Below are 16,474 nucleotides of genomic sequence, written 5' to 3' on the forward strand. Positions count from 1 at the left end.
TGCTGACGGTGTATATAAAAAGTCGACACGCTTCACAATATTATCATGTCCTGAAATCTGTGCAAGGCATTTTATTAAAGAAAAAAAAAACAAATTCATCATTTTCTAGTAGGCTTTTCCAGACTGTTGTAACAGCGCAGGTCATAGTCTGCAGATAGCTGTCAAACAGTGAGATGGATTTCATTAGTCAAAGGTGTATAAAAGAATCGTTGAGGCGGTAAATATACCACAGAACACAGGGAAGATAGTCAATAGGAGCAAATAAGAAAAGGGGCAAAACAACAGGGGCAAATTCACACAATACACTAGCACGGTGGGTTGCAGACTTGATCGGGTTGGGGGAAACTTGATTTTGGATGATTCCCTGAAACGACCAGAGCAGCGATTATGAGACGTCACACAAAGGGGGTGTTGACAGCTCTGACAAAAGCCAAAACTGTCAGCAAGGCCTGACTTTTTTTCTCTCGAGTGGAAAAAAAATATTTAAACCTATTTGAAAATGAGTTCGACTATGATTGACGCTGCCATTTGAAGAGGGGGGTGCATACTTGCAACAATGTTATTTCTTTTGGTAACTTTTACTTGCCCTCTTGGAAAAATAAAAAAATACCCTATGTTCCAGTATATAAGGCGCACCAGAGTATAAAACACCCCCCAAAGAACGTTTTGTTTTCAAACTTTTTCCATGTATAAGGCGCACCGGACTATAAGGCCGACCTTCAATGAATGACAAAAGTTTTCCAACTATCGTATATAAACCTATTAAAGTTTTCCAAATATAAGGCACACCACATTGTAAGGCGCTATGGTAGAGGCGAGGGTTACGCACGACTTCTTCTACAGGGGGAAATTGAGTCATGGCTGCTGACAGTAGTTGCGAGACCTCTTGTGGCTCAATATAAATTTACATATAAGGTGCACCTGCGTATAAGGCACAGGGCTAGGTCCTCCATAAACACCGGAAAATACAGTACAGTACATGTAAATAAAAGATGGTCGAAAAACTTTATATTTTTTATCCTGAGATTTTTTTTTCTTTTTCACATCACATAAGCCTAGCGTTGAAGCAGATGCGCAAAGACTTATTGAATACAATATATTTTTGTACTCGCTCTTCCAGGTGGGATTGTGTTGAACCCATCCTTCTATGGCACATTCGGCCACACCGACACCATGGTTCACGAGGTCGGTCACAGTTTGGGACTCTACCACGTCTTTCGAGGGATCTCGGAGATTGAGTCGTGTAACGACGCTTGCTTCGAGACGGAGCCTTCCATGGAGACGGGTGATCTGTGTGCTGACACCAACCCCACGCCTAAGTACAAAGGCTGCCAAGATCCTGAGCCGGGAAATGAAACCTGCGGCTCTCCACATTTCACGCACACACCCTTCAACAATTACATGAGTTATGCAGGTAAGGAACTGGCGATACTGAGCTTATTTGTGTTCATGTTGAAAGCATTGAGACAGATTTGAGATGAGAGGTCTCGGTTGAAAACATTGCAATGGAAAATCATTTGAAAAATTAATAAACATGGGTGATAAGCAGAATAAGGTTGCTAGCAAGTGTGGATTCTAGTAAAGTTTGCTAAGGGCGTTTATTGGTTCAATATTTTCTTTTTCAATAATAATTGTCGCAATAAATTACCATTAATGTCAATGTAAACTGGTCTTTTGGGCTGCTATTGGCTGGAAGATCATCCTTCAAACTGCAAGAGAAACAGATTTCTGAGAGGACTATGTGCCAAAATTCATCTGAGAGACTGTTTCTGTGCTTTGGTGCTGCTGTGTTGGTTAGTCAGAGCGTTGGAATGACCTCAATTTTGTGTGACGGATAAATTTTGGCATCCATTTGGAAGTTTTGGAGTGATTAAGCAAATGATGCATCACAATGTTCACAAATATTGCATTTATTTTTGGTATTTAAGTCATCTCTCATTGGTGTCATTTTTTTCATGAAATCAAGACTTCTCGTATCACAGCTTTTCCCTCAGCTCCATTTTCGTGAATTTGTGTCTGTGATTTTTTTTTTTTACATTTTACAATTTACAGTTTGTTGAAAATGTGTGGCTATGCACTTGCTATGGCGATAGCCAGGTCAGCATTGCAAAAAAGATCCTGTTCTCAAAATAATCATTACATTTCGATTTTTGCATGTCAACTGACACCTAATTTCTGAATATTTTCTCTCTCTCTCTCTCTCTCTCTCTCTCTCTCTCTCTCTCTCTCTCTCTCTCTCTCTCTCTCTCTCTCTCTCTCTCTCTCTCTCTCTCTCTCTCTCTCTCCTCTCTCTCTCTCTCTCTCTCTCCCTCTCTCTCTCTCTCTCTCTCTCTCTCTCTCTCTCTCTCTCTCTCTCTCTCTCTCTCTCTCTCTCTCTCTCTCTCTCTCTCTCTCTCTCTCTCTCTCCCTCTCTCTCTCTCTCGATATATATATATACGGTAAAGTCTCGATATTCTCGGGAGTCTGAAAAAATATCGATATAACCGATCAATAAATCAATATATCCGATCCTGCGGCATGTAAATTTTCTCCTTGCGTTCATAGAAATAGTATCGTAATAAGCAGTACTATCGATATAACCGATATCGATATAACGAGACTTTACTGTATATATATATATATATATATATATATATATATATATATTGTGAAAGTAATAATTTATCAAGTTTCCTATAGTTGGATGCTATATTCTTGTAGAATTATGCATTGAAAACGCTGGAGTACAAATGGAATCAGGAGTTCAATTCATTGAAGACATGTGACCAGCCATTGTACCACGGAAAGCTCTTCCCACTTCCCAATCCTCCTGTCAACGATTACTTTTGTGTTCTCCACAGATGATTCCTGCACGGACTCCTTCACCCTCAATCAAGTGGCTCGAATGCACTGCTACCTGGACCTGGTCTACCAGACGTGGCAACCTCCCTCCAGACCCCCACCGGTGCCGATGCCACCTCAGGTGGTGGAGCAGCATCACAACTCTGTCACCTTGGAATGGTTCCCTCCCATTTCAGGACACTTTTATGACAGGTGAAACCACCCGAATCTCTTGCCAATCGATGACAACTTACTCTCGGAAGTCTGACGTTGTGTGTAGCCAAATCGGGGCTCACTTCCTCTTTTTAATCCTAGCGTTGAGACAGGTGGTTTTTAAATCACTTTCATAATAGGGAGAGCTTTCTGTTACATTGGGGATACTGATTGGGTTAGCAACATAGTTCATAGGTGCTGCTGTTTTGGTTAGCGAAAGAAACGAGATCTGCTGTTCATTCTTGAGTGAATGTGACGACGACTACTCCGCTGCACACACAAAAGGATAAAGAGAGACGTCATTTTGGGGATAAGATAAGATAAGATAAGAAAGCCTTTAATAGCGCCACAATGGGGAATTTGATTGGTCTCTTTGAATCACAGCCACTAATCGAGGAACTACGACACACGTGGCCTGTATCTAAGTTGCTTGCTGTACCTGTCCGTTGTGTTTCCTAGAGAATTGGGATCAGTGTGTGATAAATGCACCGAGGGGAGAGTTCTGCTTCAGTACGCCTCCAATTCCTCATCGCCTCGACCGTGCGCCCCCTCTGGACATTGGTCTCCGCTCGAGGCTGAAGGTAGAGCACACACACAAAGCATCTGTGTACCTACTACTCGACTGAATGACTCGAAGGCTTCGAGTTCTCTGTTCGTCAAATAAAATCAGCAAAGGGAAATGGAGGTTTTGCCATTTGGTTGTCTCTCTGAGTCAGAGCTCCAACATGAAAAACACTGACTCACTTGCGAAACACGCTGGAGCTTTGGGGTAACCCCGTTCACATGGTGCGAAGGCTCAAGCCCCCGCTCAAAGAACCCGCTCAATTAAATTCCACCATTTAACAAAACAAAATTCCACCATTTAACAAAACAAAACAGGATTTAAGGAGAATAAAAGCTGACATAAATGGGACTTTTATTGTTTAGTGTAGATAGCGAGTTCCCTAAGTAAGGACTTTATAGGGATGATGTTTTGATGCTATTAAAATACTTTTGTCTCCCATCTGTGCACCACTGAATCACGATGGCAGCCCTCACATCAATCACACTCACTGTCTTGCGATTATGAAACGAGAATGGCACGCAGGGCGCAGACCTCCACCAAGGCCCGGATCATCCTAATTTGGTAGCACTCTCTATTGTGTAGCTCATCAAGATAAATGCGAAGGGAGGAACATTTTACAAGGTTGACAAAATAATGATATCATAATTTAAGATAAAATGATGGCATTCATTCAATCCTGTCATTTTTTGCAGTACACGTTGTTCTTTTGTGAAAAGGTGTATTTGTCTTTTTTTAATTAATGAGATCAGTTTTTTCATAGCATGCATTTTATCTTGGGATTTAAGAAAATGTAATGGGGGAAAAGAAAAAAAAAATAATCCAAAAGTGCCAATCATGAATGAATTAAGGATAACATTAAAATAAGCAAAATGACTTTTACTTTGGCCTGCGCCCCAACCCTGGACAAATATTTGTAGAAATTGTATAAGTGCTGTGGTGATGATCCGGCACATTAGAAAACAAATTTACCATCTCACACATGTTGCGAGCATACGAGCTGAAAGGCTTTTCTGACCAAGGCCCATTACTCACGCGTTATTAAGCATTTTTAATGACTCCTCCGCATATCATAGCAAGTGTACATGCGTGCCCCTTTTCCGGCACGTTGCCAAACAGCCAAATGCAATGTGTCACCTTTATCTCGGACTCTGTGTGGCGTTTGTCCGCTTGAGTAGGTGTGCGTGCGTGTGGGTGAGCTATAGATTATTTCAAGTCTGTGAACCTTGCCTTAACACTCGCCGCAATGTGTGTACCAGAGGCAAGTCTGGGCTTGTCCAACATGCTCTGCGTGTAAACTGTACTCAATTTTCTTTCTTGGAAGGCCTCCCTGTTTGTGTCAGCTCCCCATTTCCTCCTAACCCTGCTTGGTGGATTCTCAGCTGCCGTTTTGGGTGAATAAAGTGTCTGCGGTAGTAGACGTTCACTCGATGCATGACTGGAAATTGATGCATTTGCATGTAAACTCGACGACGAGGCTTATATCTGGATATAAACGATGCCACTCTGCGCCGCATGTGCGTATACATTCATGAGTCGAGCATTCATGCATGCACACGGCACCTCAAATGGTGGCGTGGTCATCGAGGGCTGGAGTACCTCTCATAAATATTTATGACTCGGTGCAACGGTAAAGTGAAAGAGAAAAAAAAAAAAGCCAAAAAAGACAAAAAAAAAACCGCGCATGGACACGAGTTTGGCAGGAGGAAGAGAGGTTCTGCGCAGGAGAAAGCAAACCAAATATTTAAGCGAGATGCATGTGGTTAGCGTCATTCACAAGGAAAGGATCCTGGCTTGATTGGAAACATGAGTGTGCATGCATGCGAGTGAGTGTGGTGCAACATCCTGTACGTATACGTGAGTGCAACACGGTGTAAAAATGTTGTTTGGGTGCGATCAACGAAGGCTGGAATTTGAGAGAGTTTTGACATCTGCCGGATCTTCTGCATGTCCGGAACACCTCGCCAGGGAGGTGTCTCGGTGGCATCCTGATCAAATGCCCGAGCCACTTTATCTGGCTCCTCTCCGCCAGATGATGTATGGGACAGAAATTCGGATCTCAGCAATTTTGTGATCTATAATTCTTTTTTTTCACCCCTGGATACTCCAAAAAGGCACACTGATTCCACAGCTGTTTCATCTTTGTCTTTTGCCGCCGTCAATTGCACGTGCTTGCAAGAGCATCGGCTGTGTGGGTCTGTGCAGTGGGATTATCTTGTCTGCCTCGGGAGTGTGTCACAGTGTGCGACAGTGACTCATTCACCATGGGAGTCAGTTCTTAGAGAGCAAAACCTTTGCAAGCCCGGACATGTCTCATAGTTCAGCAGCCCACCCTCCCCTTTGGATGAGAATAGACCCAAACATCTATCTATGAGCCAAAGGTCATTGGCCGGCCCACTTTTTTTAAAATTTATGTTTGGGTGTTGTCAAAATTTATAACTACAGCAAATTCTTGAAAGGACAGTGTCTTTCAACAAAAGAAACATTGCAATGGTGGTAATTGGGACTGCCCGAAGACAGCTGGGATAGGCTCCAGCGAACCTGCGACCCCTGTGAGGATAAAGCGTTTCAGAAAATGGATGGATGGATTAATTGATCAGAGAGCTTTAGTGAAGATGTCAATAAATTAACAATAAGTAATAGCGACATCAATAAAAGTAATCAAAACAGATGGCACGGCGGCCAAGCGATTAGCACATGTTCTTCATGGTTCTGAGGTTGTGGACACATCTGGCCTCTGGGAAGTTGCCATAATTTCCGGGGTATAAGGTGCACCCAAAAGCCCTCATTTTTTTCAAAAGATGACCCTGCGCCTTATATGCCAGGGCTTCTTATATGTGAAGTAATATTGAGCCACAAAAGGTTTAGCAACTACTGTTTGCGGCCGACGCCTCCATTTGCCCCTGTAGAGGAAGTAGTGCGCGGTCCATGCTGGGATATATAAAACACAAACTTGTCAACCTTGGATGATAGTTGCCCTTATAAAAGGATTACAATTCCCGTATAAAAGTTGTCGTACGCCATTCATTATTTGAAATGATAAAGAAATGCTAACACAAGCGAAAATTCAAACAGCTTACCGCGCATGTGCACAATATGCTTTTAATTCTACCAGTGATAAAATATATATCAGAATCAGAATCATCTTTATTGCCAAGTATGTAGGACACACAAGGAATTTGTTTCCGGTAGAACACGCTGCACTAGTATCGTCGTCAAAAAAACTGCTAAGTGGCACTATACAGTTCCATTTTGGCTACTGTTGAAGAGTTCAAAGAGTTAATGGCTTGGGGGAAGAAGCTGTTTAAATGTCTGCTGGATTTGGTGCGCATGGATCGGTAGCGCCTGCCTGAGGGGAGTAGCTGGAAAAGGTGGGGGGCCGGGTGCGGAGGGTCCAGTAGGATTTTCCGCGCCCTTGTTCGGATTCTTGCAGTGTGCAAGTCCTCGAGAGTGGGTAGGGTGGTGCCAATGATTTTTTCCGCCGTCCTAACTGTCCGTTGAAGTCGGATTTTGTCCATTTTTGTGGCGGCCCCGAACCAAACGGTGATGGAAGAACACATGATGGATTCGATGACAGCCGTGTAGAAATGTTGCAGCACCTCCTGTGGCAGGCCATGCTTCTTTAGCAGCCTCAGGAAGTACATTCTCTGTTGGGCCTTTTTCAGAATAGAGTTGGTGTTGACTTCCCACTTCATGTCCTGGGAGACTGTGATTCCCAGAAACTTGAAGGTCTCAACGGTTGACACAAGGCAGTTGGATAGTGTGAGGGGTAGCTGTGGTGATGGATGTTTCCTGAAGTCCACGATCATCTCAACTGTCTTGAGCGTGTTCAGCTCCAGGTTGTGACGGCTGCACCAGAGCTCCAGCTGCTCCACTTGTTGTCGGTACGCAGACTCGTCGCCGTCTTTGATGAGACCGATGACCGTGGTGTCGTCTGCGAACTTTATGAATTTGACAGCTGGGTGCGTTGAGGTGCAGTCGTTTGTGTAGAGAGAGAAGAGCAATGGAGAGAGGACGCATCCCTGCGGGGCTCCAGTGCTCGTGGTTCGTGTTGTGGATGATATATTTCCCAGTCTGACCTGTTGTGTCCATCCTGTCAGGAAGCTGAGGGTCCACTGGCAGATCGTGGGGGACACACCAAGCTGGAGAAGTTTGGGGATGAGGAGTTCTGGGATGATGGTATTGAACGCAGAGCTGTAGTCCACAAACAGGATCCTTGCGTAGGTTCCTGTGTTGTCAAGGTGGTCGAGGATGTGGTGCAGTCCGATGTTGACTGCATCCTCCACAGACCTGTTTGCCCGGTAGGCAAACTGAAGAGGATCTAGCAGAGGTCCGGTGATGTTCTTTAGGTGGTTCAGCCCGAGGCGTTCAAAGGACTTCATGACCACAGACGTCAGAGCGACAGGTCTATAGTCGTTCAATCCCGAGGGTGCTGGATTCTTATATATACAGTACACGATTTAGGATTACTTTTGCTGGTTTGTCGTGACAATAGTAGCGATCAGCGGCAGCATTGTCGTTGGCTTCCAGCACTTGAGACGAACTGGATTTGAGCCAAAATGATCTTTGTAATGTAAGCTTTTGTTAAATTGTTGCGGTTGTCAGAGTTATATTCCGTTTATGATTGCTTTGGAATGTTTGGATGATTGGTTGGAGGAAGGCATGAGGTGTTGTTGCATAGCCAGAAGAGGGCCTGGACGAAAAATAAAAAGCTGCATTGAAATGAAGTCTATCTCTCCTTTCTTGGCAATCCTTCATGGTGTAGAGCCATCCAAACACAAAAGTAAGAATGCCTGAATTTACAGTAAGATCGGTTCACAATTAAAAAAAAAATACCTGTATAAAAGTTGTAGTACGCCATACATTATTTGAAAAAAAAGTATAAAATATGGGGAAAACTTATGAGTTGACAGGTATATGAAAAACTTTTTTAAACATGTCCTTCATTGAGGGTGCGTCTTAAAAATGGAAACAGTTTGAAAATAGACCATTCATTGTGCGCCTTACACACCGGAAAATACTGTACAATTGTCAGTCATTTTATTTATAATCACGTTGATGAGGACCTATAGATATTTGTCTGACGTTAAAGTAAAGGTGTCAAGGCCCGGCAGCCAAATCTGGCCCTCCATATCATTTTATTGGGCGCGTGAAAGCAAATGAAAATTGTGAAATTCCATCATGCTTGCTAAAGTCTGAAACAATATTTCAAATTGTCATATGTAAACCACAATAATAGTCATTATTTTTTACTTCAAATTTGAAAACAAATTATTCATTAATTTGTTGTGCACTCTATATGTAACACAGTGGTACCTCAGCTTACGAACTAAATTGGTTCCCAGAAAGTGTATGTAAGGTGAAAAGTTCGTCTGACAAACATTTATTTCCCATAAGAAACCATTAAAATGAGAATAATCCGTTCCCAGGTCCCCATAAAAAATAATTGTCTACTAAATAAGGCTTAAAACCACACAAAATATACCTTACGTTATGTATAATAAATGTGCTATTGTATTGTAATTAAGGAAATAAACTGTACTGTATAATGAAGTCATTTTAGTTACCTTAGTGAAGGTCGTTGATGTAGTTGCCTCTGTCCCCTGCTAGCTGCTTTTCGTTAATCCAAATCACCAGAGGTTTTTCAACCTCTTCTATTGCCTGAGACCGTTGCTTAGACAACACAGAAACACCCTTAGCCACACGTAGCAGCGGTCGACTTAGCGTACTGATACTAGGATGCTAAGTCACACAAACGCACACCTCGTTCGTGTTTTTCGATGATCTCCTTCTTCTGCTTGACCGTAATTTTCTTGTGTGTCCTCTTCGGCTGAGCACTAGCCTGTGGTGGGGTATTTTTAGCTCTCATAAAGGCAAAAGTACTCCACTCGATAGCAAACCACGTGTGCACTCAAAGGGGGTGTGGAAAATTAGTCTACCAGCCACCGTCGCGCTGTTCGACCGCGTGATTTGGCGTTCATCCGCCAAAAAGTAGTTCACCTGCCACCGTGGCGCTGTGTGGTTTGGTTCATCCGCCGAAAACTAGTTCGTATGCCGAGATTATACAGTATTCTCGGGAATTTAATGTTCGTGAGCTAAAGCGTTCGTAAACTGAGGTATCACTCTATGTGGAGGGGATGAATCATTCTAATCTCTTCCTCAAATTCAGAACGGCCCTTGAGAGGAAACCGTAACTACAATGTGGCCCGTGGCAAAAAAAAATTAGTTTAACACCCTTATTATAATGGATACAAAAGCAAGAATGCAAAAATACTGAACAAAATGAAAAAAAAACACAGTGATTTTTGATCTAACCTGGAATATTTTGAAAAAAAACTGGTGACCTTGTGGCCATTTGAAAATCGTCGTTTTTGAACAGCAGTGCAAGAGAAGGCCGTCCTCACAGATGATTTGCTGAAACGGAAACGCGGCCCGTGGCAGGAGGCCACAAAGAAAATTGAATCATTTCAGCAAATACTTCTCAAGCGGCCACGCTTTTTGTCCCCCCCCCCCCCCCCCCCCCCCCCCCCTACATTCTTTCTTCTTTCACTTACCTCCACTCTGGCCACACACGCTGTTACAGTACAATAATAAATGTGTTGAGATAATGTGGCTTGGAAAGCAAAGTCAGTGTTCACTTGATTAAACAGTGGAATTTTGCACGATGCCCAGAAATGAGGTTAGCAAATGGCTTCGCCGCTTGGAAGCGTACGAAAGGAAATCGGGGGAGAACACAGCGTCTGCCGCTCACTCGCTTCTTGATGAATGCTAGCGTACGTCACTTGGGATAATGCGAGTTAGCTGTGCGCCGACGCCAAATATGGAGCGAGTGTGGCTGTTTGGGGGATGTAATGACTTTGTTGAACTGAGAACCCCCGACGACGGGGCCCCCCTCTCGCAAAGGTGCACACCTCGCTCAGCTCGCGAGAACACACAATGAACTCTCAGTTTCACCTCCGCCTTCAATTTGCAAGAGGTACAAAAGCTTCAGAAAAATATTCAAATTATGCACCTTCTTCATCCTTTGGCCCCCGTACATACGATCCAAAGCCTTAAAACCTGGAGTGTCCAAAGGTGGTGCGCCATTCCTGAATATTTTCAACTTTTTTTTTGGTGTGCGTTTCAATCTTCGGTCAGACCTCTGGCAATGTTTTTTTCCCTCTCGTGAGGGGGCAGCATTTTCCTTTTGTACAGCTGCCCCCACTTTCAATGCAGATAACTCCAGACCCATATAAGTTGGGAATTCACTATTTTTTTCTGATGAAAGAAGAGAGTCTAAGGTTTCTTTTGCGGCATTAAATGTATACATAATTCTAAAACTCAATATTCTATGGGTCCTGCAACATCAGTGAAAATGAGGAAAAACTCTTACCCTGGAGTGGAGACATATTTGCACATCGTCTGGCAGTAAATGAGTAAACTTCAGCTGTTTTAAGCATGTGTTTTGCTTCATTTGAAACTTGCATATCAAAAGTGAATTTATATTGAAAGTCAACTTTCCTCCTTTTTTTGATTGTCGCCATTTTAAAAAATTGGGGGTGCTCATTCAGTCAATTACTCATGCTAATTTGCTGTTCCTAATTGAACCGATAGATGGCAGCACTTAGCACACATAGGTAACAGCACTACTGCCCATTGTATTAATTGTACATGTGGGCCAGACGTTATTGATTTGATGACGGAGGCTGCGGGCCGTATGAAAATGGACCACGGCCCGCATTTGGCCCCGGCCTTTGGACATGCCTGCCTTAAACGCAGATCGAACGTTGTTACATTCTGTTTGTGTTTCATGCACCTGATGTATATAAATGTTTCTCTGGTTTCTGTGACTTCATCCCTCAGGCCCTCCTGACGTCGAACAGGCTTGTGAACCAAGCGTGCGTACCTGGAGCCCCAATGCGGGAATTGAGCAAGGCATCGTCGGCCTATCTGAGTGCCCCCTCCAGGGTTGCATGCTTCAGCTGGAGTTCCCTCACCCGCTAGTGCCAGACTCACTGACCGTCTGGGTCACGTTCTTCAGCCCTGAAGAAACGGCGCTGCCGGCGATTCATAACATCCTTCTGCTCAGCGTCAGCGGCAAAAACATCTCGCTGGGTCCCAGCAACGTCTTCTGCGACACGGCACTCACCCTCAAACTGGACGTTGAGGAGGAAATCTACGGCGTGCAGTTCTTCACTATGGAGCAGCACCTGGAGATTGACGCCACCTTATTGACGTCAAAACCGGACTGCTCTTTGTGCCGTGACTGCCACCCGCTGCGCTATCGCTTGCTGCGCCAGCCGCCCTTCACCCACGCGCCACACGGTCATATTTTCAACGAGCCGTCGCGTCAATACATAGACAGGTGAGTGACCCGGTAGGTACTGTATTTTTCGGTGTGTAAGGCGCACCCAAAAGCTTTGATTTTCTTCAAAAGGTTACTCTGTGCCTTATACGCAGGTGCACCTTATATGAGAAGTAATATTGAGCCACAGCAGATCTCTTAACGACTCCATTTCCCCTAGCAGAACAAGTAGTGCGTAACCCCAGCCTTTACTGTAGCGCCTAATAATGTGGTGTGCCTTATATTTAGAAAACTTTAATATATATATTTTTTTTTACATAAATTTGGAAACGTTTTTTCATTCATTGAAGGTGCGCCTTATACTGCAGCGCGCCTTACACCGGAAAATACGATAAATTGCTTTTGGAGTCACCATTCCCTGTTGTTGGTGATGCTGCGGTGCTAAATCTGTGAATTAAAACCACAGCCTTGCCGTTTCATATCAGTAAAATTCGCAAAAAGACACTGTTGGATGTCTTGGATGGAAATATTCTGCGTGACACTGAGTCAAAGTGTGTTTATTTGGGTGAGCAAGCGAAACACACAAACACGGTCTTGCAAGAGCAGAGCTCCATTTCGGCGCCGCTGAGGAAAGTGAGTAAGCCCCCGCTTCTGTTGCAGTTTCAAACCTGCGGTCGGATATGTATTTCCAAAGTCGCAGGTCAATCGTTGCCCACATTTGTTTTTTTCCCTTGTTCCGTGAAGCAAGGGCAAACAGATGGCTTGTTGAAAGTATTATGTGCGCGCTGTGGTGAGAGTTTTGCGCTGTGCTCTTGCGGAATGTGCTGACTCGTCAAAGATATGTGCTATACGTGGCACCGATGTGTGTTGTGCCATCTCACTATCATCCCGTCAGCACGGTTCACAAGCGAAAGGGAAAAAAATCGCCCGATAAGATCCAAAATGGTGAATATATGTGTTACGCAATGAGACCCATGTTGCATAAAGCGCCCTCACAACCGCTTCCTGGTTTTGGACAGCAGGAGGTCTTCTAAAGGCTCCCTCGAGGTAGATGCATTTTATTTGTTGGGAGGCTTTGGCACAACTCATTGAATATTGACGTACTGTAGGTAGTTTAAAAGCTGCGGTAAATTTATTGAGCTGTGGTCACATACCCGCGGTCGAGGTCAGTGGCACCGGCGGACTGTTTACCTTCCTGAGTGCATATGGAATGTTGTCCATGGTTAGAGGGGTTTTGTAGCATGATTGCAACAAAGAAAACACACGCTTACTTGTTTATTGAGGATGGAACCTACCATATTTTCCGCACTATAAGGCGCACCCAGAAGCCTTGATTTTCTTCAAAAGCTCACCCTGCGCCTTATATGTGAAGTAATATTGAACAGCAACAGGTCTTGTAACTACTGTCATCAGTCGCCGACTCCATTTTCGGCTGTAGAAGGAGTAGCATGTGGTGCATGCTGGGGTTTATAAAATGGTATTTCATTTCGGTAATCTGTTAAAGTTCCTTTGCCAGGAGAAGTTTGTTTCTCGATTTCACCGTAATTTTCCATTTCTGGCACAATGATTAACTCATTCACTGCCAGACAATGTGCAAAACTGTCTCCACTCCAGTACCAATATTTTTGTCATGTTCACTCAAATTTCAAGACCCACAGATTATTGATGGCTTCAGATTCGGACAAGATGCTTTCTTGTTACTCATCCAGTTAAGAATATGATTCAAATAGTTCTGAAGAGGAAATCAAAAATGTTTGCAATCGATTAAAGAAGTACTTCCGTATCATTTGAGCCCTCAGGACTCCAATCTAGCGTCCCGGAAAATGCACAAGATGGCGCCCAAGCTCCGTTGTAAATGGACTGATTTGTCTCCTGGGAATTTGTGTCAACTCGTATCAAATAGTAGTCTTGGTGCAACACACAACGATTCACCATCGCCTTATTTATGTTTTCCTTCTAATTTCGCCATCAACACAGATCAACACAAAGTTTTCAGCCAAACAAAGTACCCAAAATACATTGTGTGTCGCTTTCTCGGTCAGGGGCGTTCCAGATGTGACGTCAGGTCAGGCATCATCATCAACACGAAAACAAGACTTCCTGAATATTCAGCGCAAGTCTTATAACGTAAAATATAGCTATATGCAGTGGAATCTTTGTAAAATACACTCAGTAGAAGTCATTTGAAGTGATTTTACAAATTGTGGACACAACCTCTCCGGAGGCGTTGGTTGTCCTTTAAAGACTATAGTATAAACATTCAATGTCACGTAAAAAACATTCGCCTCTCTTCTTTGATTGAAAAAAAAAAAAAGAGTTAATTCCCAAGTTATATGGGTCTGGTGTTATGTGAGCTTGAAATGGGGGCGGCCATACAATAGGCAAATGTTGCCTCCTCGTGGGAGGGAAAAAACATTGCCAGAGGTCTGACCAGCGCTTTATCGACACCCCCGCAAGAAAAAAACCCTCATTCGGGAATTGCGCTCCACGTCATGCTTTTCAATTCAATGTCAGTGAATAAGTTAAAAATGGAAAATGTGACTTTTTTTTCTTATTGTATTTCGTGTCTAAAAAAATGTTAATTTATGAAAATTGTAAGGCCAAAGTATTCCATGGAAACCCCCAAAATACAAACGTTTGAAAAAAGATTGGTCTTCTCATAAAATTATATTTATTATTGTCCTGTTATATACACTGATAAACCCTGGAATATTTTTGGGCTCATAACAACGCAGAAAATACCGCACATCATATTATAAAATGTATATTTTCATGTTTGACATCAAAAAAGGAAAAATGATAATGACATTGACGTTTTAAAATATGTATTCATTAAAGGTGCGCCTTATCATCCGGTGTTCCTTATAGTGCGGAAAATACAATATAATTAGGAAGTTCTAAAAAATCTGATTTCCTATTTGCAAAACAAGGTTTTGGAAAAATGAAAGTGTTTATGTGATCACTTGAGGACTGGTGGATGCTGTGATTAATCTCGAGTTTCAGACCACTGACCTTCACCTGAGCCGGGTCAAACTGTGCACAAGGAACATTTGGATGTTTTTTTTTTCCGGCACCATTCTTAGGTGGTGCTTTGTTTGGAATGGCACAAGGCTGGAAGGTCAAAGTAAAAAGGATAAATTATGGTGCAAAATCAGGACGTGTGAAAAGAAGAGGAGATGCATGAGGTTGAAGGTTGAACTATTTGGGGTTAAATCATCGAAGCGAGCCAAAAGGTGATGGAGGAGAACGTTAGGGGGTTGAGAAAGCAATGGGTGGGGGTGACGGGATGGATTTGGTCTGACCCCGATACAGCCGAGGTACCCCAGTCGATGGGCTAATCCTCTCCGTGATGTGGGTTTCAGAGCTGTCACTGGGTCAAAGGCTATCTCAGAGCTGATGTGAGGGGACCCCCCAGAGAAGTAACTCCCCACACACCCTCTCCCAGCTCCCACGCCCCTTCTCCAATTGCGATAGAGCCAGGGATTGACAGCTCTTTCCTATAATATCTCATGATGCTCCCCACGTTTCCTTTTTGTTTTTGTATTTACTGAAGACAGATCATTATTATTATTATTATTATTATTATTATTATTATTATTATTATTATTATTATTATTATTAGTGTTATTGTTATGATTATTACTGTGTGTAAAGTAAAAATGTTTGGTTGGGTAGATTTTAAGACAGAAAATTTGTCAGCTGCCAACTTGACGCACCTTTGACACCAAACTCATTAATCGCCGCGGGCCACATTGTAGTTACGGTTTCCTCTCAAAGGTCGTTTTGAATTTGGGGAAACCATTGGAATGTTTTATTCCCTCCACATATTACATATAGAGCACACAACAAAATAATAAATGACTAGTTTTAAAATTTGAAGTAGAAAATAATGACAATTTGAAGTTTTGGTTTGGACTTTTGCAAGCATCATAGCCCTTGACATCCTTGGTTTGCTTTCATTGCCCCAATTAAATGATGTGTCAAGCAAGATTTGACCCTCAGGCCTTGACTTTGACACCTGTGTTCTCCACAGAAACAACTTTCCGTCTGTGTGCAATCATTTTTTTCTATACTGTATTTGTTTTAATCCCATTCATTTTCTTTAATGTGGCCGTGGTTATTTTCAGAGGCGGATGATAGGCCGTGGGTGGACTGTCTCACTGGGGACTCATTGGTGACACCACTTTGTGTCAGAAGCAATTGTCTCTATGGCACATGAAAATCTGTGCCCGCTGAGTTGAATGGCACTTGCCTGCTTTTTCTATTTTTTTTTTGTGGAAAGCGCAAATGAGTAAACTTTGCCTTTCCTGTTGCCCCTCTGGTGATCAAATTTCCTATGAAAACATTTTGCAATTGGACAAACTGACTTTATATGATTTGTAATTTGAACACCGTGTAGGGAGAAATATTCTAAATCCAATACATCTTTATTTATATTGCGCTTTCACAACATCTGCAGCTGCAGCAAATCATAACCACATTTCCTGAATACACAAATAAATAGTTGCCAAACAACTTCATCTTAATGAATGGTGTCAACATATTACATCAGCCTTTTGAGTAACTGCGCAAGTTAAATTTAGAGTATCAGTCTC

General features: G+C 42.9%; 1 protein-coding gene and 1 long non-coding RNA gene across 4 annotated transcripts in view; one reads left to right on the forward strand and one right to left on the reverse strand.

Annotated features, from left to right (window-relative positions):
* pappaa (pregnancy-associated plasma protein A, pappalysin 1a) overlaps positions 1–16,474 on the forward strand; it is a 112,339-nt gene that overhangs the window by 24,578 nt on the left and 71,287 nt on the right. For all 3 annotated transcript variants that reach the window (XR_016118204.1, XM_089019835.1, XM_089019836.1), the window contains exons 4-7: positions 1,121–1,414; positions 2,841–3,033; positions 3,493–3,614; positions 11,438–11,939. Coding sequence is in view for 2 of the 3 variants with exons in the window: in XM_089019835.1 (XP_088875961.1) it covers positions 1,121–1,414; positions 2,841–3,033; positions 3,493–3,614; positions 11,438–11,939 (1,111 nt within the window). In the remaining variant the exon portion in view is untranslated. The remainder of the gene's footprint in view (positions 1–1,120; positions 1,415–2,840; positions 3,034–3,492; positions 3,615–11,437; positions 11,940–16,474) is intronic.
* LOC148884441 (uncharacterized) lies at positions 3,177–9,418 on the reverse strand. Its single transcript, XR_016118205.1, has 4 exons — positions 9,359–9,418; positions 9,163–9,268; positions 3,473–3,608; positions 3,177–3,303 (listed from the first exon to the last, which is right to left on the reverse strand). It is a non-coding gene; the product is annotated as an uncharacterized LOC148884441 (long non-coding RNA).

Source organism: Hippocampus bargibanti, linkage group LG18 (genome assembly GCF_051943395.1).
Source record: "Hippocampus bargibanti isolate YZ-2025 linkage group LG18, ASM5194339v1, whole genome shotgun sequence".
Classification (NCBI taxonomy): Eukaryota; Metazoa; Chordata; class Actinopteri; order Syngnathiformes; family Syngnathidae; genus Hippocampus; species Hippocampus bargibanti.